The sequence below is a fragment of the Pseudoliparis swirei genome, chromosome 18 (assembly GCF_029220125.1).
Source record: "Pseudoliparis swirei isolate HS2019 ecotype Mariana Trench chromosome 18, NWPU_hadal_v1, whole genome shotgun sequence".
Classification (NCBI taxonomy): Eukaryota; Metazoa; Chordata; class Actinopteri; order Perciformes; family Liparidae; genus Pseudoliparis; species Pseudoliparis swirei.
The window spans coordinates 20,712,675-20,737,497 of NC_079405.1; the positions used below are offsets into that span (position 1 = coordinate 20,712,675).

Below are 24,823 nucleotides of genomic sequence, written 5' to 3' on the forward strand. Positions count from 1 at the left end.
CTGTTCACCTCCAGAGGCCGGCCGCGCTCTGTTCATGTGCCAACCAGTGGGGGTCTAAAATAGTCTCCGTGATTAGGGGCGGGCAGGCTGATTGCAGCACTCCAGAGATAATCCCAGGAGTCCTGGTGCGTCTTCACTCGTGTGTCCACTTTGTTGGACTAAGATTGCCCCATTGTACTAAATTAAAAGATGAGAACACAGATCTCCAAAAACATCTGTGCGTGCCTCATAGGTCAGTGCCTCCGGTGACCCATCGATTAAAAGAACGTCCGGCTCATAGTTTGATGAGTCATAAGGACTTTATAGTTAATGCAGCATGGTTGTATTTTTTTTAAACGGAACATAAGTAAACAATTACATGTTCATCTGCTTACCTGCTTGTAGAAATAGGAAAAGTAGTTCCAGTAAGGTTTGATCATTTTTACCAGCAAAAAACTGGGACAATTTATTTTGTCTCGACTGGTTCCAGACAAGTTCTGTCACGATGGCCTGATGAACCTGTTATTGGGCCCAGGGGCAGAGAGGAGCTGTGGGCCCCTTTGCCCACTTTGCCTGGTTGGTAATCCAATTTGAGATGAATGCTCATTGTGGCATTCAGACAGAGTGAATACAGGTATATTCAGAAAAAGTACAATTATGAACCTGAAAATAGGCAAGATGATAATCATTTAATACGAAACTATTATACGAACCACTGGTATGTGTAAATGTATCAAATATATTACATTTTTGTGCATTTATTTTGTAGCTTTTTTAACCACTGTGGTAAACCTAGTTCCATCAAATGTAATCCAGTACAACTTCATCATACATGTAATCTCTTTTAAGCTCCTCAGATTCAGTTTTTGTTGACAACAACCAAAATTCTGCCAGGAGAATAAACAATATTCGCATTTAGTGGCTTGGCGCCAGTATGGAGGACAGGAAATAGTAAATTCTACCCTCTCCGTAGACAGAGAAGCTCATTCTGCTTCAGAAGGGGTGCCCCTTCTGACTCCGGGGTGCCCCTCTTTCAGTCACAGTGAGCAGCCTGTGAGCGCTCGGCTCCATGGCCGGATCGCATGATGCTCCTCCGGAGTGACGTTGTCTTCCCTGAGGCTGTCACTTTGATTTCCAAGGTGTTGCAGATGAATGCGAGGGGTTGAGTCCCGGTGGGGTCCTCTACGACAGCGTCTCTGTGGGTTCAGACCGCGGTCAGAGTGAAGCTGCGCCAGACGCAAGGAGACACAAGGAATGTCCTGATGGTGAAGAAAAAGCAATGCGAGAACGGGCACATCTGTTATTGAATAAACACCGTCAGCTGAGCGTGTGTGAAAAAGAAATGTAGCACACCACGGTTGGGCTTGTTGATCACAGAAAACAGGGTATTCATTTCATATTTTATATTTATTATTAATAAGTGGATTAAGCTCGAGGGTCATTGGGGCAGGAAGGTTGTGGGAGGCATCTTGATATGAGGAGTTTACTGATCGCGAACTCGCCTCCACACAGCCGGCTCTTTGTGTGGCTTGTGGTCGAGGCCCCCCGCACATGCAGAAGTGGCACAATGACGGCCATTAACGTATTTCTTCACAGCGAGCCGCACAGCGCTGTGACCAGAGTGCAGAGCTCCGTACTCGAGCTGTGCGCCGTTACCGCTGACCGGCAGACACGACTCTTCCCAACAGAGAGACTCTTTCAGAATGACGGCGAGTTACCGGTCAGAACAGCGGACAGCGTCACTGTCATTAATGGATGCATTGTCAGCCGGTCATTATCCCGACTGCAGCCACCAACGGTGAACATTTCAATTCAAACTGTGGCAGCACCCGCACCTGTTAACCTGAGGAGCTTCAAAGAAGTTAGTCAGCCAGTTTCAGTTGTCGTCGTGCAGAGAGAACGATGCCAGCAAACTTTTTAAGAGCTCTTTCGTTCTTTCTTTCCTTGAGTGTCAGAAAAAACATCACCAGAACAAAGTTGTTATTCCTCTGTTGTCTTTCATTCATTCATTTGTTCATTCATTCATTCATTTCTTCATTCATTGACAGTCAGCCTGTGCCCTCTAGTGGCTGGCATAATTAAAGTGACAAAAATAAATATATCTTTGTTCGTATTCAAATCTGTCCGCGTTGACATCTTGTAGAAAGGTTTGTTTGGAGCGCAAAGTGAAGTTTCTCCGTGTGTCATTTGTGCCGGATCACTTGTTGTGTTGATTTGTTGCACAAAGAACAATAAACCAACTGCGCACATCTGAGCTGTAAGCTAGCAAGAGACAGAGGTGTGTCAGCGTCCATCCGTCTGTTTGCACCTCGCCAAATGTGTGTGCGTGGCAGCTCGGAACTCACCAGAGTCTCTGGTTCTTTTACTTTTCCTCCCAGTCACTATCTTTTAGGCGACAGCGTTGCTACCTTGTCGAGTCGTCCGTCCATCTGGTCCATTCTCGTGAGCGCGACATCTCAAGGAACACATGAAGGGAATTTCTGTAAATTCAGGTCTACATGAACTCAAGGATGACTTTATTAGATTAGCTGTTTGTTTTGTTGATCACAACATCCCTTTGACCGTACATGACTTTCTTGTGAATGCAATCAAAACTTGTCAAAACTTTGAAAATCACTTAAAAAATTACAACATAGTATTATGTTTTCCTTAATGGTTAATTTTGATGAGGAATGGAATTCCACACTGTGGACAAATATTATAGCATGCACAGTCTGTCTTTGAGGAGCTGCGGGATCAAAGAGTTCCAGACTTCATAGCTGACCTCAAATCCTTCACATACCTGGAGGACTTGGATCAGCCTGGCATTATCCAGGCCCGTATCACCTTTTCATCTTCATCACAGCCAAATTGTCTGCTACCATGCAAACACACACACACACACACACACACACACACACACACACACACACACACACACACACACAACCACTCTGTGATATCGAAACCTGAACTCACAGAGCAGATGAGGGAATCCTCACTTCCTGACCTGTGCTGGATCCTCCCATGAGGATGATGGCCGTCTTTCTTCCAGCAGAGTTCCCTTCACAGAGGAGGATCTCCCTAATGACATTAGATGGAATGAAGCCTCCTGTACATAACATCAAAGGCCTGATGTGGAACAGTAGGCCAGGCTGCCCTCCCGTATTAACTCACATTACAGCAGCTTCGGAATTTTAACAGCCTGCAGAATCTCAGACGGCTCAGCGAGTCCTCCTGGTGTTGTGTGGTTGTTTCTTGGCTCTGGCTATCTGGATTTATCTTGTTATACTATGATGCAACATTTCTAATCTGGTTACATTTCTTTTTACACTATTTCAGTTTTATTGTTGTGGTTATGTCAAAACACAACTGTGTTGTGTTTTCTACTGGGGGGAAAAACAAGGGCTGACCCCTGAGAGTGTCTTGTAGTTCAGCGAGCTAAGCTAACAAATCAGATATGAGGACGGACAGCTATATATGCTCGCTTGAATTGATGTTAACGTAGAAATAAAACTTTAACAAATTGGGGCTCAGTTCTCCAACAGTCTGTTGGTACAATGAACTGCACAGCAGGCCATGGGATTTGTTTCAGTTGCATGAAAAAAGAAGTTTATTTCTGCTGTAAAGTTGTACTTTGAAGAACTGCAGTTGTTTGCGCTTCCACTTTGGCTTAATGTTTTAGCCCCAGAGGTTGCTGCTTGCTTAGTACCAATTATCAAGATGCGTCTCTTTAAGTTGTCAAACTTTTTGTCTCATGTGGTGCAGACTAATCTGGATAAACTTAATTTCCTCTGTCAGTGTTTGTAGAGTTAAAGGGGAAGTCCACCGTTTTTACACATCAAAGTTCACCAAAGTGGAGTTCTAGTTACCGCAAATGTGAAAAGCTATATAAAGGCTTTAGTGTCTTCAGATGGAGCGGTTTGAAGTCTGGTAAATGTCCTCAAGTGATATCACGAGTCAGCGTTGGCACTAAATTTGAAAATTCAAAGTGGAGTGAGAAAGAAATTCATGAACCAGACATCTGTAGCTCGACGCCTCAAGGTTACGTTAGCCGCTACGAGCATAAACACAAACACAGCACCAGTTCCCTGACGAGGCAGCAGAAGAAAAGGGAACCCTCAGGTTCTACATTGATGCAGGAGAACCTTTCCTTAAACGGTCCATAATGAGTCTCAACACGTTAACCCTTGTGTTGCCTTAGGGTCATTTTGACCCGAATCAATATTACACCCTCCCCCCGCCTTAGGATTAATTTGACCCCATTCAATGTTTAATGTCGGTGTTCTTTCGGTAGTCAACAAACAAACATAAAGTGCCTCACACTTAAACTTGGAAAACAATATTAATTCTAATAATTTTCTGGAGGTTTTAATTGCTGGCATCAAATTGAACCCAAAGGGTAATATGTTAGTAAATATAAAGGTAACAGGAGGGTGAAACATTGAATCGGGTCAAAATGACCCAAAGGCGGGGGGAGGGTGTAATATTGATTCGGGTCAAAATGACCCTAAGGCAACACAAGGGTTAAATGAGTAATTGTAGAATTCCTTGAGCTTCTGCTTCCCATTGTTCTTAAACTTTTGACAAAACAACCGTTTGTGACATCCACTTTTTAAAACTTCACATTACATCTTCATAATCTGTCGTGGAGATAGATCTTTGACGTGCATGCTCAGTAGCTAATATGAAACCTTTATAGCCGTCCATAATAATTACACTTCTTATCCGCGTTGGCTTGAACACGGATAACATGGTCAAATACAATTCTTACTATAGTTTGTGTGTTTATATCCAAATATGCAGGGTTGTTGTGAAAATAAAAAGAAGGAAAAATTATTTAATGGACTATTTTCAGGTTCCCATTTAAAATGAGTGCGAAACTGAAAAAAATTCACATTTCCGCAGGTGTTCCTGGGGCCAAACGGCGAAGTGGAGGAGTACTCCGTATTGTCCATTCAGCAGAACACAGCCATCAGTTCGGACCTCATCCTGGACCAGAAAGAGGAACATCTCTTCATCATGACTCAGAACATGGTATTCTCTTCCCCCCCCTTCCCCCAAACACACACACACATCGTTAATATAAAAGTAATAATAATGTGCACATAAGCCTCATTTCATGCTTTGTTTCCTCCACCCATCCTTCCTGTCATGTAGTTGTTCAGCTCAAGAGAAATAATTCAGACTCCCTTGTTTCTGCCCCCAATAGCAGCTTGTAGTTCGGATTATTTTAATGAAAATATTTTCATTATGTATTGTTTTCCGCTGGAAAAAGTGGGCCACCTATTCTTTTTAATCAGATTTCTGGGAGCTTAGTGCGCAAGACTGATCATGATTGTGTTGTCCTGGTTCCAGCTGCAGAAGAGACCCGTGGCTGAATGCCAGCAGCACCCAGACTGCCACTCCTGCCTGCTGGCCCACGACCCCTACTGTGGCTGGTGTGTCCTGGAGGGAAGGTTAGATCAACCAAGTCTTAATCGAGCATTTGAGAAAGTGGTGCTGGTATTTAATTTCATTACAAGAACATTTTGAAGGCTTTTGTCTGCATTTTCTCCTTTTTCCAGTGCCCACCGCTCCCTCAGTTGATGCACAGAACAAAAGTTTATTTCTGACTTGGTCAATGTAATTATTTACAGGTCATGTTACTTGCTAAGACGTATACCAGCCGAACAAGTAGAACAGAGTGTTCCGTCACTTGGGCTGCAATGTCGTTCTAAACTTTGCTAACACTAGCTAGCATGAGCTGCTATAAGCTACTGGTCATACCTGACCGTTTGATGCCGGAGCTGCAGAATCACATGGGTGTAATACAAAAAACTAACTCTGCTCTTATTGATTATGATTTTTTATTTCTAAGAAGACTCACATTCTGTTATTTTTGTTTTCATAACAGTCCCGTTTGTAAAGTTTCCTTGTTTGGAATCTGTTTCCTAGTTCAAGTTTATTTTAGTCTGATACTCACACTCCTTACAGCAGGAATCAGACCCCCTGCTATTTAGAAAAAACACGATAGCAGCCAAGAAAGGAGTTGTTGTGCAGTTTTCCAATCACAGTATTACGGATTTTCAGAATATACTCGAGACCATTTTCATGCTTTGCATCGAAATTACTATTTTATAGAGTTTGAGAGACAGAGACGAAGAGCTGAACTCCAAATCACAATGCACAGTGACGTTGATGTAAGCGCATGTTTTCCATTGCAGGTGTGTGTTGCAGTCTGAGTGTTCTCGCGGGAAGCAGTCAGGTCAGTGGCTCTGGAGCTTCGACATGGAGCAGCAGTGTCTGGCCATCCAGGACCTCAACCCCTCCAACGTCAGCAGGGAGGAGAGCCGGACAGTGAGTCTGCAGCACGGTCACATCAACCAGAGCAGCGACGGAGCAACACCGAACTCTGGATGTACATCTGCTCCACCGTACACACATCTGCAAAGGATGACGAAAAGCATCTTTTCCTGGTTCCTGCAGATAAAACATCCACTTCAAGCACCTGCAGGCTTTATCCAATAATATTTAGCAATACACAAGCCCCCCCCCCCCTTTCATAACAGACCCCTTTACATACCAAAGCACCATACGCCCACATATCCCCTCATCAAGGAGTCCCTTATCAGCTGGAAGATCAACTGTGCATTGGTTGGAGGTGCTGTGTGTGTGTATATGTGAATGTGTGTGTGTGTGAGAGGGAGAGAAAAGATAGTGATCAGAGCCTTGTCATGTCCTGGTGCAGGAGAGAAGTTACAGTATCTGTCATCTGTGTTGAAGATGGTGCCTGCGGATAGTAGTGGAGGCAAACAATTTGTACTATATACACACACACACACACGGTTGAATCATGGAAGTGGCAAACGCAAGAACATTTTGCTTTAAGTTCAAGTGGGTGTGAGTTAGACCAGTTGGGATCACATGCATATTTCTCTAGAACTGTAAATGTTAGAGATGAACTGATACAAGTAGCTATTGCGAGACTGTATGGCGACTAGAAAATCTGAAGAGGAAACCTTTTCTGGTTCAAAGCAGTCATGTTGCTCAATTGTGTTTGAGAAGCAGTGGAAAAAACTGATTTGGAGACAATTCAATATGGTGGAGAATTGGCGTATACGGAGAGATTCAACCGAACACGCAACAATCCATGTTTTTTACAGTTTACTAGTTACAGGACAACAACGTAAAGTGTGTGGTTATATCGCTACCATCTGGATTTTCTGCTTTTCTTTGTCATGAGATAAAAGCTTGAATATGTTTGGAACGTGGTCCATTGTTGAACAATTTGATAACATCGCTTGAGATTGAGGAACTTGTTATGAAAATGTTTCCTGAAATTCTATGGACCAACTCATGAGTAAGAAACAAAACTATTGTCATTTTTATTTATTAAAAGAAATCTGGTACTATGATTTGGGTAAAAATAGTATATTTTTAGTCACTAATTAAACTGAATGGAATCAGTTAAGGCCCACAAATTAACACCAGATGGTTTATGTAAAGAAACAGTATGCACTACAACATGATGTTAGCTATGTGTTAGCAAGCTACTGTATTTAGCTTAGGCACTTGGTAGCTCATCTTCATGGTGCATCTACATTCCACTGTATAACAAGTAGCATATTGTCAAAATGCTTTACCTTAACTGACAGAAACATTATTATCCTAAAACTGCTATTTGGACAATATATGTTCGCTGCACACGTAACGTTAGACATTCAGTCAGGAGCCACAGTTTTCCCGTTGGTCCTGCTGGTGCCTCACGTTTGTCCTCTTAAAGGCTCAGTATTCAGTTTAGCAGCTTCATTTTTCTCCTCCAGTTTAGGTGAGACTCGATTGCTCTCTATACTCTCTGATTGACAGGTGATACCATGTAGCTGGAGAGCACAAACGCGACATGATATGAGGAGGGGTGGTGGAGCCAAAATAAGAAGTTTGATCAGTATGATTTATGATCCTGGAGCAAGCAAATCTGTTTCAGTCTTCAGATCAAATCATTCCACATTGGCATTTACAAGTGAACAGATCCAATTTCTGTATTCAGACAATTGAATCACTCGCTGTCTTCATGCCCTTCAGTGTCCTCTAACAGCACAGGTGTGGAGAGTAATGCAGAGTTCTGTGAGTTAAAATGACTGTTTTTGTCAAGACCAACGTGGTTTCAGTTCCCTGTCGCAAAGGGCTGTCGGATGGCAAGTCAAGAATATTCCAAATCCCCAAAATATTCCCCAAAACATGTCTGAGTAGCCACCTTCAGTTTTACTTGTATAAATGTGGTTTGGACATGGTTCTAAAGCAGTTGTCCAACTGAGTATTTCTGAAGTGTACCACGTGGACAGTCGCTCTGTCTGAAGGGATCAAATAGGAGTTTGAATTTGTGTTTATGTTTCTCGTCTTTCTCCAGGTGTCTCTGTCAGTCGCCGGCCTTCCCGTGTTAGAGAAAGGCGAGTCCTACTCCTGCGTCTACCAGGACAGCCACAGTCCTGCTGCTGTCACCGATACCGGGGTCACCTGCCATTCTCCCGACTCCAGCCAAGTACCCGCGGTGCCTCCGGGACAGGGTGAGTGCTCAACCGCAGAGCTGAACCTCCGTTGTTTCTGGAACAAAACTGATGAGGATGAGGTTTAATTAATGGTTTGAACTTTGCGACGGAGGGATTAGGCTGCATTCAGTAATGAGATTAATCTGTGTGTGTTTTCATGCAGAGTGTAATCTGTGTTTTAAAGCATACAACTCCCAATAAATGCAATTCAATGAGGGATTCTGTTCTTCGACATGTGCCTCGGTTGTCCTGGTTTGGGTTTGGCGTGCCGAGAGCCGAGAGCTGAGTGCTGTTGTCAGCGGCAATGATAAAAGCAGATTTAAGGGGCTTGTTAATAAAAAAGTGAAGCCTCTGCTGAGGACACACTTCCCAAAACATTCACATGGTGTGTTTGTGTGCGGACTGGTTCCCATGCCTGCATTCCTGAATCTTGTTGTAGTTCTCAGGGTGTAGAGCTCTGGATGAATCAGCCAGGGGGGGCGGGGGGGTTACTGAGATATGGACACACAGGCTGCATTTAAGGATCTAGCTGTGGCTTACCTTTACTTAACCCTTGTGTTGCCTTAGGGTCATTTTGACCCCAATCAATATTACACCCTCCCCCCGCCTATGGGTCATTTTGACCCGATTCAATGTTTCACCCTCCTGTTACCTTTATATTTACGAACATATTTTACCCTTTGGGTTCAATTTGACGCCAGCAATTAAAACCTCCAGAAAATTATTAGAATTAATATTGTTTTCCAAGTTTAAGTGTGAGGCACTTTGTTTGTTTGTTGACTACCGAAAGAACACCGACATTAAACATTGAATGGGGTCAAATTAATCCTAAGGCGGGGGGAGGGTGTAATATTGATTCGGGTCAAAATGACCCTAAGGCAACACAAGGGTTAAAGAGGGTTAGTGCTAGCGCTTACTTCATAACAAAAAAGGCCAACTGTTGCTTTAAAGTTGAAGATCAGATTCTCACCTCACTGCTGCCTTTTTAATAAAACTTCTGGTTTGGACGTTTTTTAACTCTGGCAGCCGGTCACAAGAACTCATTTTGATAGACGATATATTATCAAAAGAAAAAGAAAATAATACTGTTGGTGTAACCAGCAAAACACCATAAACCAAACTTCACAATGACGAGGAGAGATTGTAATAATCTGTTAATTTATATTTTATATTCATAAACTATTGTATTGCCTTTGTATTATAAAAAAACAAAGGTTAAATAGCCTGTCAACTATTTGATCCGTCTGCAAAATATTTACTCAAATGCAGATTTTAGGACCTCAGAAACTAAACAAATTGGGCTCCTTTGTGTGCTCTCCAGTCATGTAAATAGTGTTTATCAATTAACTATTTGAGATGCGTGACTTTGTTGCAAAGATTCAGAGGTGCTAGAACAAGTGCGGCGACCACTTGCGTAGTTGTGTGCGCAAAGTTTTCCTGTGAGTGACGAATTATTGGCAACACTTTAAGTGTACTCCCAGTTTATTGCACCCGGCCCGGTTTCAGAACTCTGAGTCCCCGACTGCAGTGACACTGTGAAGACGGGGACATTCCAGATGCTGAAGGCTGGAGAATGCTGACCAATCAGAGCAGACTGAGCTTTTCAGAAGGGGGTGAATGAATAGGTATATTCAGACAGGCAGTATGAGAAAAATAAAGCGCTTTTTGAGCCATAAAGCTTGAAAACATGAGCCTGACGTGTGTCTTTTAACTACCCGTCTGATCATCTGACTGTTTGCTAGAGCACAGATGTCCTGTGGTGTCAAGTGTCCCCATGCAGTGTATCGTCATGCAACTTTGACAAAAGGCCCTGAGCCCTGCCGGATGGAGGCTCCTCATGGCTTCTATGAGACCTCTGTGGTTTGTCCGTCTGGACCAAACCTTCTCCCACGCTGTTTTGAGAGACATTGCTCTCATCCCAGACTTTCTGAAATGCCCCCGGCAGAATATTTCCCGAGCCCTGTTGACGCAGCGCTGCGCTCTGGTGAAACATGGTGTGGTTTCCAGCCTTTCCTCACGCTGCCTTTCTCTCTGTATTTTGTCCTCCCCAGACTTTATCACAGTCACCCTGTCTCTTCGCTTTGGCGACGTCACCGTCACAGCGAGGGATTTCACCTTCTACGACTGCACGGCCGTGAAGCAGCTGTCTGGCAGTGTGCCGTGAGTGAACCCGTCTCATCCCGCTCTGCTCATTGCACACCTCATGTTCCAGTCTCTATCCGAGTCCGTTTTTTTAAATTGAGCACCCTGCTCAATCTTTGTCCCTCCATCAGTTCACCCATCTGTCTTTATCACTTCGCATTTCTTCTCACACCAGCAAAACCGAATCTCTATTGGGTCCCTGAAACAATTAGGCGCTCTGAATACAGCTGCCAACAGCGCGTCATCAGAGTGCTACCGCACAGAAACACAGAACAACCATTTTGACGTGTTTTATAAAATGAAGCGGCCCAGAGATGGGCTGTTGTCAAGATGTGACGGCCATGGAGATGGACAGAACCTTTTACGAGGGGTGCTGTTGCGCTGTCAGATACAGCTGTGGATGCCATGTGGACAGAGACTTGCATTTAAACCCTGGGGCAGCTGAGTGAGGCAATATAAATTGGCTAAAAGCAAGTAAAATAGTGAACAAACTCATTTAGCATCGAAGGTTTTATTTCTCTTTAAGGTCCCTTCAATAATGTTGCAACAATCTGAGTGTCAGTGGCAACAACAAGCATTTGTATTGGTCGTATTTTGACGTTCACAGGTCTGAAGCTACGGAAAATTTAGTTTATTCCTAAGAGAAACGTGCCATGAGTTCTCTGAGGTCACTTGTATGTGCCATTTAAGAACAAATGTGTCCGTCTTTTTCCTTAATATTACCAACCCAAATGGATCTGTTGCATGAATGTGAAATAGCTGTATAGCACTGTGTGGTGAATTCCATCCACATATTCATATCAGTAGAGTTTACAATCCAGTTCGAAGTGAACCGGGTGGGACAACTCACACAATACTGTAACATGAAGTGAAGAGACATTCGGAGAAAGAAACTCTGTTTTGATGACTTGAGGTTAATAAGTTAATAAGTCCTGATCAAAGTGCCTTCTGAAAATCTGTGTCGAGGCTGCTTTAGTATCCTTCCTGACCTCTGTGTTTCCACACATGCTCACTCTCTCAGCCTCGCTCTCTCCCGGTTCTGAGAATATATTGAATTAGATCACTGACCTTTTTTTTACCACTGGGGCCACATCGGCAGCAATTGGATTACTCTGTGGTACGCGCTACAGTAGCTGTATCTCTATCTGTCTTCTCCCACTTTGACATAACAAGCCAGCAATACTTCTCATAGAGTTCTCTCTCCACTTTTGTCTTCATCGCTTCACTTTTAATTTGTCACCTTTCTGTAACTTATTGCTTTCATGTCTCTGATCCGTACATCCTGTCGTTTCTGCGTGCAGTTGCCGTGGTTGCGCTCTGAGCCGATGGGGCTGTAACTGGTGCGTTCACCAGCACTTGTGCACCCACAAGCCCACCTGTGAGGAGGGGGTGATCATTTACAACCAACACGTAAGTTACTCGGACAGATTGCACAGCGCCCACTGAAGAACCGAGTCCTGTCTGTGCGACCTTTGTCCTCCGATCATGCCAGGACGAATAAATGTGAAGTCTGTACGCTTCGAGATCGGATCTTGCTCGTGTTGGCATCCGATCCGCCAGACCACATGCCGTTCTACGGTTAATAAATTGACCACCTGTAGGTCTCCTTCATCTTCCCCACACATGGGAGTTCATCTCCAGAGGAGTGCAAAGGGAAGAGAGGAGGAGCACTGAGTCCAGTTTAGATCCTGATGATGAAAACATTCCATGATTTGGCTGCTTAAAAGCAAAATAACAGAATTTTATTGTGAAGAATTTATACGAAATTAAACATGCTTTTTTTTAGTGGCTATTCTTCAATAAAAAAAATCTAATAATACTGCAGGGCGGAAGAGTAAACATCAAAATAAGGATTTACAGGAAATGATGACGAGCCAAAGGGTTAAATTGTCAAGAAAGTAAAGTTTTCTGATGCGCGTTGCCGCCCCCAGAGGAATGACGTGAAACTATTGGCTGGACTCATATTTCAGGAAAACATCATTCATATACCTTTTTAATACACATTCTCCCCCTTTCATTCAACAGCTGCACAACAGTCACTTTAAGTTCTGAGATAAAACGATATCAAACAAACAAAAAGCTTCTTGATGTTTTTTTAAATAAGAGCACTCAAGTAGCCATTGCTCTGCATGTGTCATAAGCAGCAGTAACAACAGGTCATGTGTTTAACATCACATTTAATTTCAGTTATTCTTTTTTTCTATTTCCCTACGTCAATTTGTGTTTATTATTTCCGTCTCACCCTCATGTCCTCCCCTCCTCCCCCAGTTTAAACTCCCCACCTCGGCTCCTCCCACAACCAAACTCATTAAAGTCATCACAACAGACTCGACCAGCACCACGACAACCACCACAACAACCCCCGTTACCACAACAACCATCGTCACAACAACAACCATCCCTACGACAACAACGACACAAGCTCCTATCACTGTGGCAACCACTCAGAAGCCAACCACACTTCCTGCACCCACGACCACGACCACAACCAGCCTTGAGCCAACCACCATTTCCCCTCAGCCTGCCACCGTCCTGCTATCCACCACACCAGCCCCCACTCCAACTCCGCCCCCAATGGTCACCACCGGGATGGAAGAGGAGACTGAAGCGGGAGAGCTTTTTGATGACACAGAAGTTGCCGCGGCCACACCTACTGTCGTCATGGCAGCCGCGGAGTTGGTACCAGCTACCGCGGCTGATGGTCTAAGTGTAGATCTGGACACTGTGGTGCCTTTGATCATCCCGCCCCACCAAACAGATTCCTACCCCTTGGAAGTGGTGACGAAGTCACCCCCGAGCGACACCCAGGAGGCTGAGGGAGCTCTGAGCCTGTCGGAGCCTCCCACCATGGCCTCATCTGGCTTCTCCCTGCCCACGCCCTTTCCTGTGGGCGAACCTGGGAACTCCGAGCCCCCCCTCTACCTGGACCTGACCCTGACCCCCACCCTGATGCCCACACAAGACTCCCAGACTGAGGCAGGAATCCCAAGCGCTGACCCTGAGGAGCTCCTCGGGCCAAAAGAAGAAGAAGAAGAGGACATCCACGCAGAGAGCGCCGTCCAGTCAGAAAACGACACTGCCACATTTTCCGCGTCCACCGTGTTGTCAGGTGACGGGGAGGTCGACCCCGCCCCCCAAACATACGCCCACCTGCTGGATACTGACTCAGAGCTGGACTACCAGTATGATCCAGCTGACGCCTTCCTTCCGGTGAGTTCAGCCGCCCTCCTCCTTCTACCGCTACTTCTTCTCAAAGCTTCAGCAACCTCCCAGCGCTCCCGGCTCCTCACTAGAGTCTACTCCTGCCCTTGGTTCCCTGCTCCTCCTTTACTGTCTGACACCTGCATTCCTATTCCTGTTTTTTCTTTTGCTCCCAAGAAAAACTGTTGTTTTTTTCACATTTCCAGTTCCATATTCATTTTTTTAAACTCACTTTTTGTAGGTTTTCCGCTGTGTGTTTACAGTGAATTAAAGCGAGATGACAGTTACATTCACATCATCTTTTCCACACTCCTGTCTGAACAACTTTAAAATTATGATTATTTCTCATCAATATTGTGATTGTGATTACTTTATGTAAGATATCGAACAATTAAAACCACAATTTGATCTCGTTTCTACATGAATAGAATCAGATCAATTAATGTAGTTGCGTGAGTTAACTAGTCCATCGAATTACACTTGGGGAGGAGCAGCTGCAGTGGTCTGGTCTAGATCCTTTCTTTCTAACTTTTCAAACTCGTCTCCAGTCTCTCAATCGAGTGACATCACTTAAGGACATTTATCAAACTTCACACAGCTCCTTGTGGATAAACGTAAGGCTTAAAATTTGCAGTAATACTCACCAGTCACCAGTAAACACATCAATGTGAAGAAGAATTAAAAAATGTGTAACTTTGGCGCCATGATTCCAAAAAGAAACTTTGGCACACAGCTGTGCTCTCTTGAATTGTCAAGTTGTTCAACAAGTAAACTCATGCGGTCAGAATAATTTGGCGATTAGTACTTTCTTTCTTTTTTATGACATGTTCAAGTAAACAGTAAGTGTTCGATCTGCAGCATCACCGTGCCGCCTCACTGGAGGAAATACGGTGCTTAAAAGTGAGTGGCTTGTGTGTTTATTCTTTGCGTGTGTTTATAGGGGGACGAGGGCTCCTATGTCAGCTGGGGTTCTTCTGCTTGTCCCTGCGTCGAGAAGGTCCAGGGTTCATCACTGCTCCCTGTCAGAGTGGAGAGGAAGATCACCTTACTGGCCCGCAACCTGCATCTCTACCAGGTAGACCCCCCCCACACACACACACACACACACACACACACACACACTGTCTCTCTCAGCCTCAGCACATGTCAAAGATGATTCCATCTGCCTGGCTGGTGATCTCTTCACTAAACACTCTTTTTTTGTGCGCGCAGGATACGGAGCTGGACTATGAGTGTGTGCTGGTCATCGAGGGACAGACGGTGGTGGTGGACGCCTATGTGGAGACTGATGACATGAATCCATCCAACTTTGACATCACCTGTCAACTACACCAGGTAAACAAAAGAACAAAGTGGCATCCCTTAAGATTTCCGTCTTGTTGATTTACTGGTGGGAGGGCATTGACCTCCAATGGTTAAGGTTAGGCATTGACCTCTAATTGTTGAGGTTAGGCATTGACCACCAATGGTTAAGGTTAGGCATTGACCTCCAATGGTTAAGGTTAGGCATTGACCACCAATGGTTAAGGTTAGGCATTGACCTCCAGTGGTTAAGGTTAGGCATTGACCTCCAGTGGTTGAGGTTAGGCATTGGTCTTAAATGGTTGAGGTCCTAAAACAAAATGAAACTATCTTTTGTCCAGTACACATACTCTGCTCCCGTGGAAGAATACAATGCCATGGTGTATGTGAAGAGGAGGGACACCTTTCATGTGGACAGCTCTCCTGATCTATACGGTGAGATTAAGTACATGTTTTTATCCACTCGGCATACTATTATTATCCTCTGGGAGTCTTCTCTCCGAAGACACTTAATATCAACACACTTGTAACACTAACTGATGCTCCTCTCTGTCTGCTCTGCCCTCAGTGACTCTGTACAACTGCGCTGTGGGCCGCTCCGACTGCAGCCGCTGCCACACAGCCGACCACAAGTACGGTTGTGTGTGGTGTGGCGGCGCTCAGGCCAGCTGCTTGTATTCAGAGTCGTGTAGCGAGCCTGTACAGCAGACATGCCCCGCCCCCGTCATCCACTCCGTGAGTACTGCCCTTTGACCTCTTTGGCCTTCATTTGTATTCAATATTTGAGCTACTCACTGCCACGATAAGTAGAGCGCTGTTTAAGAAATACATTGACGCTTATTACTGGAGAGACATCCAGAAAGGTTCTAATTAAATGATGCTTCCTGCTGACTTCCCTCAGATTGAGCCACTCTCTGGTCTGTTGGAAGGCGGCACCATGGTGACCATCTCAGGCTCCAACCTGGGCCAGAAGGCTGAGGACATCCTCCACTCGGTGTCAGTCGCCGGGATTCCCTGCACTGTCATCCCCAGCCTCTACGAGGTCTCCTCCAGGTACACACCGGCTGAGCATGGAAGAGCTGTGAATTGAGCATAATCTACAAAACATACTTAAGTATAACAAATCGAGAAAGATAAGACAAAACTACTTAAAGGATTAATGTGAGTAACTGCTTAGAAAGAAGAGCTGCAACATTTTGTTGATCCACAGAAAATAATATAACATGTTTTGGTGACCCATCAACTACATACAAAGTTTTCAAAAGGCAACTGACAGAGAGAGACTTGGATCATATTTCATTATTTTATCAATTTTGATAATTAAACACCGGATCATAAAGATAAAAATGTGAATTTATCCAACAATCGGCCTCAGCTGTACTTTGTGTTGACTGATTATTAACTAATTAAATGATAACTTGCTGTTTACTTTAAACTATTTACAGTTCTTCCAATGTGTATAGTTTACAATTTATTGATGATCTTATTTACATTTTTTTAAATTTGCACTCCTTACTTTACACTGCAACTGATGCACAACAATTTCCCTCTGGATAATTAAAGTGTCTTATCTTATCTTAACAAATAAATGATACGGGTCCTCACGGGTCCTTCCTTTATCAGCTTAACCAAACATTTCCAGGATGTATGCCTGACTCTGTGTTATTATGGTCTACTATGTCTGCTCTCCAGGATTGTCTGCAGAACCAAAGCCAGTGGTGGAGAGAAGGTGGGCCACATGTCTGTAAAAGTGAGCGGAGGAGGGTTTGGCCTGTCCAGTCAGACTTTCAGCTACCAGGTACTTTAGATTACATTCAGTTCTGGTAGAATACTGTATGTGAGGTTGTGTTGTTGAATAAGCAAATAACTAAAGCATACAACAAATAAACGTTGTTCCTGTCCTTCCTCTCAGGACCCATTTGTGATGGGGGTGTCTCCTGAAAGGGGGCCCAAAGCCGGAGGGACGACCCTGACGATAATCGGACGAAACCTGTTAACAGGACGTCCCTCTGACCTCACCATCACTGTGGGAGGAGTGCACTGTAACATGTAAGACACACACACACACACATAGAAGTTAACATTATTTATTGGTTAAATAATTGTCTGTTGATTCAAAGTTGGCTTTAATGAAGCTGAATGTTCTGCTATTTCTCTGCGTCACCATAAAGACTTCTTCAGTCAGTGTGACCTTTAACCTCCTTGAGCCGGAAGGGGGGCGGTAGATAAGAGACCATGCCACTCTGGGGTCACTGAAAAATCGTATCATTATTTCATGTGTCTCTCCTCAGTGTGTCGGAGGTGAGGATTTCCAGTGTTCAGTGTGTGACAGGCAGCAGTAATAAGACCAGAGACCAGCGGGTCACCCTGCATTACGGCAGCAGCCTGCGGCACCTCCACACCACCGCCTACCGTTACACCCACAACCCCAACATCACCCACGCCACGCCGGCAAAGAGCTTCCTTGAGTGAGTCCGACCTCCATCTCGCAAAACTGCGCAGCTCGCTCCTCTACTTCGAAAGTTGTTGGGTGCCAACGGTGCCGTGGAATTTACTCGTCTGCTCTGTCTGTTCAGCGGTGGTCGGCTGATCTACGTGTCGGGCCACGACCTGGACGTGGTGCAGGAGCCCCGGATGGTGGTGACCGCCTCTCCCTTCGGGTCAATCAGCCAGAATAAAAGGAGGAAGCGGGGGAGGAGGAAGAGGAGTGTGGAGAGGACTCTGCGGAGGCCAGCGAGGATGGTCCCTGAGCCTATATGCCCTAAAGACCCGCTCTGCTCCGTCAAACAGGTCCGTGTGCGTTGACACAGCCTAAAAGGTTCATAAGTTTCTTCATCTATTAACATTATTTTTCTGCTCCCTACCCATCTCACCAGTTCACGGAGCGCTGTGAGGTGAACTCCTCCTCCCTGATCCTCTGCCGCTCTCCTAAGGTGGACTCCTCCTTCCGGGGGTCAAAGGTCACCGCGGAGTTCCTGCTGGACAACCTGCGCTTCGACTTCAGCAGTCTGAACTCGCAGACCTTCAGCTACGAGCCCAACCCCATCCTGCGGCCCCTGAACCAGCAGGATCCTTTGAAGGCCTACCGCTACAACCCAGGCAGCTTCATCCAGCTAGAGGTCAGAGGAGAGGCGGGGGCAGGCCGGCAGCTCTGGGAGTAGTGGTTTGATGAAAAGAAGGTGTGCCAGTATCGTCACTTTGGCACATTTTTATTTTCTTTAAGCTTGCAACAGGTTGCGTTTCTGAGTCGTATTATTGTTGGTGCTGCTGTCACAAAGACAACCTTTGGTTTTCTTCAGAGCCGAGCAAAAACCAACAACAGCTAGCAGCCCAAAGCAAGAACCAACCGTTAAAATCCCAGTTTGTACTTGAAACCTAGATCCCAGAAGTAGTTTGTGTTACTTCCTGATCGAGCCGAGTCGAACTCGCGTTTTGTCCACCTTCTGTCATTTCTACGACCTAGGGAAGGCTACTGGAAGCTATTTTGTTGAGTTGCCACTTGAGCTTTTATTGTGAAAGGTAAGAACAGAAGGAGTGTAGCTGTAGTGCGTTGCCATTGACAAGGTGGGAGGTAATAGATAGTGTGCCATTGTGGTTCAGACTGCGGAGCCTCCATGTTATTATGTTATTAGCTGGTTTAATATAGGGGTAATTGAACGACTGTCCCCTTCCTCTGTGCTGTAAATGGAGCCTTGAGGCAATAAATTAGAATGGAGGCAGACGGAATAACATTTCACTTCTCGGGAACCAGTCTAGACGCAGATGGTGTCATTATGCTATAGCCATTGCACAGTGCAATTTACCATTTACTTCATTATACGTAAAGAAAACATCCATTAACAATAACTAATTAACGTGTACATACATTTAACATGTTAACACGGGAACACCTACTGAATGTTATCATGGTGATGTTTAGCATGTTATCATGAACATCCAGCTGAGGCTGCTGGGTATTCTGGAGATGTCCAGTCATGAACTTGTCATGTCTGCTTATACATATGCCACAAACTCATTGCCGATTCATCCTCTGGTGACCATGAGTGTTTGTTTGCACCAAATTTCATTCCGTTTATCGGATATTTCTGACTAAAAAACATAGAAAAGTGTTAACACAGTGCTTTTATTCAGTGCTGTAATTCATTAATTCACTACTACTAGTTGTGCAACGGACAACTGTGGTTCTGTACGGATCCCCGCTCACGGTTTGGCACACGTGTGTGCATCGAGGATTAATTATACAGTTTAACGGGAAAGTTTTACTGCCGATCGTTAACCACCTATATTTAGCCGAATATGAGATCAGGACATCATTTATGCTTTTACGGTCTGTCATCTCTGATAATGTTACATTGTTAACAACCAATCGGTGTTTACATTGACTGTTACATGATGTGTTCAGGCTCTGCTCAGAGAAAGTGAGTATTGGGTGATGGTAACTTGTAACGTTATCATGATTTGTTAATTTGTAAAATGTAGTGTTGAATAAATCCATTAGTTTGAAGGAGATGTTTTCACTGCAACATAAATATATATTACAGATGAAGTATTATTAAAACTACAAAAGAAGATTACAAAATATACATAAAGAATGGCTATAACAAAGTATAATAACATTTAGAATGTCTGATGGTTTACAGACTTCAGAGCAGTTTAAATTATATTTGTGACGGTGGCAAATGGAATAATACGGATCATCAAAGAACGACATTTCGTATCAGTGTCAAGAAAACGTGATCAGGTATCTAAAAGTTATATTTGCTTCCATTTTTTATTTTGTGCTGATCCGCTCCGTGACTGATGCCTGAGTTCTATGATCCGTTGCACCACAACAGGCTTGAGTTTTTGAGTTTCAGCTGTGGTGTCCGTCAGAACAACAACTTATTATAGTGAATCAAACTTTTGAGAGCAGTCGTCACAGGGAGAGATGTCAGTAAACAACTAAATCCATATTGTCTACTTTCAAATCTTTTTTTGTACGTCCTGAACAACTGAAAGTGAAAGTAAAAGATAAACTTGAAGTTCCTGCTCTGTCTGCTCTCAGGGGGAAAACCTGGACCTGGCCATCACTAAGGACGAGGTGGTGGTGCTGGTTGGGGAGGGTGTGTGTGCCGTTAAGACCCTGACCAAAAACCATCTATACTGTGAGCCGCCGCCTCAGCAGCCGTCACCGGGACCCAACGGCAAGAGGCGCGAGGGCTCCGACATCCTGCCTGAATTCACAGTGAGTCTGTGCTTTTCACTTTGGAAAAAATGTATGTTTCCTTGAGCATGTGACATGTCAAGAACTGTGTGAGGACGCTTCTATGTGTGTGTGTGTTTCAGGTCCAAATGGGCAATCTGAACTTCTCCCTGGGTAAGGTTCAGTATGACGACCTCAGCCTGGCCACCTTTCCCCTGGAGGCTCAGATTGGAGTTGGGGTCGGGGCGTCCATCGTAGCCCTCATCGTCCTCATCATCGTGCTCATTTACAGGTCGGTGTGGGGACCGTGTGTTTCTGTTTTTTGCCTGTGTAGCCGAGTGTAGAAAAAGAAGGACACATAACCTGATCCATTGATAAGTTGGTTAACCTGATAGTGATCCCACAGAAGATACTGGTATCATATGAAACTAGACGAGCCGATGAAGCCACAATGTCCTCATAGCCTGTCGGGAAGGAGACCAAATAATGCTCCATATTTTGGTGAGGGAAGAACTGCATGACCATATTCACAGGTTCCCTTGACCTCCAACCTCAAGATATGAGAATGAAAATGGGTTATATGGTTCCCATGAGTCTCTCCGCCCACTTTACATTTCATTTAGCTGACACTGTTATCCAAGCGACTTCCATTCATGCACCGTAGACACAGCTACGAGTGTCTGGGTTAGGTGTCTTGCTCAAGGACACATTGACTAGGGCCAGCAGAGGCGGGTGAACCGCTGATCTTCTGATTGAAAGACGGACCTGCAGACGGACTCACAGTCGCCACACACGCCACTCTTTATGGTCATCACGTGCAGTTTTCCGTATGCGCTATAGTTGTTTTTTTAGCCTTTTCTAAAACAATGAATTTTATACATTCCTGTATACTGGGGTCTCTAAACATTTTTTTGAATTGCATAGTTAAATTGAGTTTGACTAGAAAGCAGAGACTCTTGTGTATCCAATGAGCTCAGTTGTACTCATGTCCTCATAGGAGCCATTTCATTGGAAAGAGACTCCTGACAAAATGACCTGTTGTGACCTTTACAGTGATCACACACACACAAGCTAGATACCAAGAGCATTCAGAGGATATGTGGATTCCTAAACAATATTGATAATATAAGGGTTTCTGAGCCGTTTCCACACCAGACATCCTCGCATCCAACATGCAATTCTTGTAGAAAATCTCCGAAAGTCGTAGAAACCAAATCGTAGCATGAGTTTTTCATTCCAACTGCCTGGATGGAGTTCTGAATATCCAGCCAAACTGGATTTAACAATCTAAAGTAGGCAATAGAACTCTTAATGCTAAGAAATCACGAGTATGTGTGTTAGCCCCTTAAACAAAAAAGATGTTGAATCTATGACACATATTTCCTGTTTACATCTCCCAGAGCATTATGGGAACAGCAGGATCAGGGTCATCACCTTTGGGTGTTACCTAATCAGACCGTGTTTCCAATCGGACCCCTGCGATTAACCCTGATCTTTGGCTGGTGGGGGTTTGTTGGGTCAAATTACTTGAGTCAACCCTTTTCACAACCTCACTGGATTCCCACTAATCCAGTGTGAACTGGTACGACTTGTCCTCGGTTGTCTATCCCCACCTGACCCTCTGCTCCTGTCTCTGTTGCTCTGCCTCCCCTTTCAGGAGAAAGAGTAAGCAGGCGCTGAGAGACTACAAGAAGGTCCAGATCCAGCTGGAGAACCTGGAAACCAGCGTGAGAGACCGCTGCAAGAAAGAGTTCACAGGTAAAAGAGAGCGCTGAGGAAGGAAAGAGAGCCAGCTGGTCTGGAGAGGAGGGCAAGAGACGGAAGAACGAGAAAAGTTTGTTTTACTCTGCCGAGGTCAACAGATCCGCTTTGTTTTGGCACTGGCCACACTGCGATTACCCCGTTACATCACGCCTCCAGGATGAAATGTTCCTCTCATCCCACACGGCTGCTACAGAGGAGTTTAATTTTAGCCAGCGAGTGTCAATATTTACCAGCTCCGGCATCCCAACACAGTTCCCAGTACCCACTTTGAATATAACATTTAGTTGAGGCTGAACACCAAAGGGCTTGTCGCGACACCTTCTGATCTTTCACTCCTCTTCCTCCTCCTCACTCAGATTTGATGACTGAGATGATGGACATGTCCAGCGACCTGGTGGGCTCCGGCATCCCCTTCCTTGACTACCGGAGGTACGCCGAGCGCATCTTCTTCCCCGGCCACCGGGAGTCTCCGCTGAGGCGAGACCTCGACGTCCAGGAGTGTCGGAGGCAAACGGTGGAGCAGGGCCTGGTGCAGCTGTCCAACCTGCTCAACAGTAAACTCTTCCTCACCAAGGTAGTCGTCGCCACAGATGGCCTCGTGAGACTTTCAAGTCGCCGCCGACGCTTCCAACACGGGGTTAATCTGCCGCTCTGCTCTTTGCTCTCAGTTCATTCACACTCTGGAGAGCCAGCGGACTTTCTCTCCCAGAGACAGGGCCTACGTGGCCTCCCTGCTGACGGTGTCGCTGCACGGTAAACTGGAGTACTTCACCGACATCCTCAAGACACTCCTCAACGACCTGGTGGAGCAGTACGTGGCCAAGAACCCCAAACTGATGCTGCGGCGGTAAGGAGAAGAGGTCATAGGTCAAAGGTGTTTGAAAGATGCCCAGCAGGGATTCAAACTGTGTTTCTTCTCTGCAGAACGGAGACGGTGGTAGAGAAGCTGCTGACCAACTGGATGTCCATCTGCCTCTACGCTTTCCTCAGGGTCAGTCTAAAAAATAATCTCTGTGAAAAATGTTACGTTATTTTCAGGATTGGAGCCAGACGTAAACTTTTGATGATAATAGGATACCTAAAACATAATTGCCAAGGAAAATAAATCCTTCTGTAGAGCCCAAGTCCTATTTAGTTTCTAATGGGCCCTTTTCACAGCAGCCATTTGACATGTCATTGCAGGTTCAACACGGGTGTAATTGATGACATTTATTCTGGCTCTGTTCCATTTAGATGGGTCAGGGCCCTGTGTGCATGCTGGTTCACTGAAATTACTAAATAAATATATATAAGCTTATTATATTATTGTTGTTTTACTGTGAATACATATAATTCACAGAAGTGGCCTTATGTTAGTTCTTGAAGAACCATAAGGCCACTGGATGGATTTATAGTATTTTTATGTGATTTATCCCTTGAGTCATTTCCCAGTGCAACTTTTAAATAGCAGATGAGCGCGCAGTACAAAGGTTAATGTACTGACATCTGAAGTGCGGAGGGGAAATTTCCCCAGAAAGGTTCCCATGCAGGGGAAATGGTGTTTAAAAAATGTTTTTAAAGCCTGTGTCCACCAATTATGATGAGTGGCAGTAGTTAATGAATTTCCTGATTGACTTTTTGTAGAATATAAACTTTTCAGCCTCTTCAGCACAAAGTTGCAAGTCACTGGTTTAAAGAATGTCCCTGTCATTGAAGACCTTTGTTGTCTCCTTGTAGAGGGTTGGGCCAGTGCTCATTGACTTTAGTGTGTGTGTGTATTTGTGCAGGACTCAGCGGGGGAGTCTCTCTACATGCTGTTCAGGGCCATAAAGCACCAAGTCGATAAAGGACCGGTGGACGCTGTGACCGGCAAGGCCAAGTACACCCTCAATGACAACCGCCTGCTGCGAGAGGACGTGGAGTACAAGACCCTGGTGAGGAGCCCTCTGACTTCAGACCAGATGATCGTTTCCATCTAATTAAAGAGTCCCCGACTGTCACTGCAACCTTCAGGCAGTTTCCTTCCATGATCTCACCCCTCTTTTTCCTCTTCTCTCACAGACTCTGAATGTTTTGGTGCAGGGCGGCGCAGTGAACGAGAGCCAGCCGCTGCCCTCCAAAGTGCTGGACTGTGACACCATCACACAGGTGAAAGAGAAGCTGCTGGACCAGGTTTACAAGGGCACCTCCTTCTCCCACCGACCCCACGCGGACTCGTTGGACCTGGGTAAGAGTGCATTCACACAGTCACACGCCGGAGGATGAAAGGGAGCAGTGTGTAGCATTTAGTGGCGGCTAGTGGTTTCAGATTGCTACCAGCTGAATACACCTCCTCTGACCCCTTTGTTTCCAGGCGTGTAGACGACCACAGTGGTCTTCAGGTAACACCTCAACCTGAGAGGCTTTCTAGAGTTATGACACAGTTATGAATACTGTATTCCATTTATACTAAGACATTACCCTAAATCTTAAACTTTGGCCCTTTTTAAATCCAATCAACCTTTATTTTATCCATACTTATAGGTCTGAAGGTTTTGCAGTTAAATGAGAAGTTATGAATGGTTCACTTGCCTGCAACGTTTTCTTTTCCATTTGTTGAGCTGTGGCACCCCCTGCTGCCCAACAAAAATAAATACAAGGACAATCCAAACAAAGGTCTTTTATCCAAGTTCTCACCGCGTTAAATTATGAATGTGTGCTGTTAATACAGCAGCAGCAGGAATAAATACTGGAAAAGCACCTGCCAGTGTGTCTGCACATATTCCAT

At 44.9% G+C, this 24,823-nt stretch overlaps 1 protein-coding gene across 2 annotated transcripts in view; it reads left to right on the forward strand.

Annotated features, from left to right (window-relative positions):
- Positions 1-24,823, forward strand: part of plxnb1b (plexin b1b) — a 92,655-nt gene that overhangs the window by 61,612 nt on the left and 6,220 nt on the right. For both annotated transcript variants that reach the window (XM_056436979.1, XM_056436980.1), the window contains 25 exons: positions 4,867-4,995; positions 5,317-5,417; positions 6,165-6,297; positions 8,348-8,504; positions 10,538-10,646; positions 11,930-12,038; positions 12,897-13,838; positions 14,770-14,904; positions 15,042-15,164; positions 15,473-15,566; positions 15,700-15,866; positions 16,033-16,184; positions 16,824-16,929; positions 17,044-17,180; positions 17,423-17,599; positions 17,708-17,921; positions 18,008-18,250; positions 20,176-20,355; positions 20,457-20,605; positions 21,971-22,071; positions 22,434-22,651; positions 22,746-22,924; positions 23,002-23,068; positions 23,844-23,990; positions 24,118-24,283. In XM_056436979.1, coding sequence (XP_056292954.1) covers positions 4,867-4,995; positions 5,317-5,417; positions 6,165-6,297; positions 8,348-8,504; positions 10,538-10,646; positions 11,930-12,038; positions 12,897-13,838; positions 14,770-14,904; positions 15,042-15,164; positions 15,473-15,566; positions 15,700-15,866; positions 16,033-16,184; positions 16,824-16,929; positions 17,044-17,180; positions 17,423-17,599; positions 17,708-17,921; positions 18,008-18,250; positions 20,176-20,355; positions 20,457-20,605; positions 21,971-22,071; positions 22,434-22,651; positions 22,746-22,924; positions 23,002-23,068; positions 23,844-23,990; positions 24,118-24,283 — 4,435 coding nt within the window. The remainder of the gene's footprint in view (positions 1-4,866; positions 4,996-5,316; positions 5,418-6,164; positions 6,298-8,347; positions 8,505-10,537; positions 10,647-11,929; positions 12,039-12,896; positions 13,839-14,769; positions 14,905-15,041; positions 15,165-15,472; positions 15,567-15,699; positions 15,867-16,032; positions 16,185-16,823; positions 16,930-17,043; positions 17,181-17,422; positions 17,600-17,707; positions 17,922-18,007; positions 18,251-20,175; positions 20,356-20,456; positions 20,606-21,970; positions 22,072-22,433; positions 22,652-22,745; positions 22,925-23,001; positions 23,069-23,843; positions 23,991-24,117; positions 24,284-24,823) is intronic.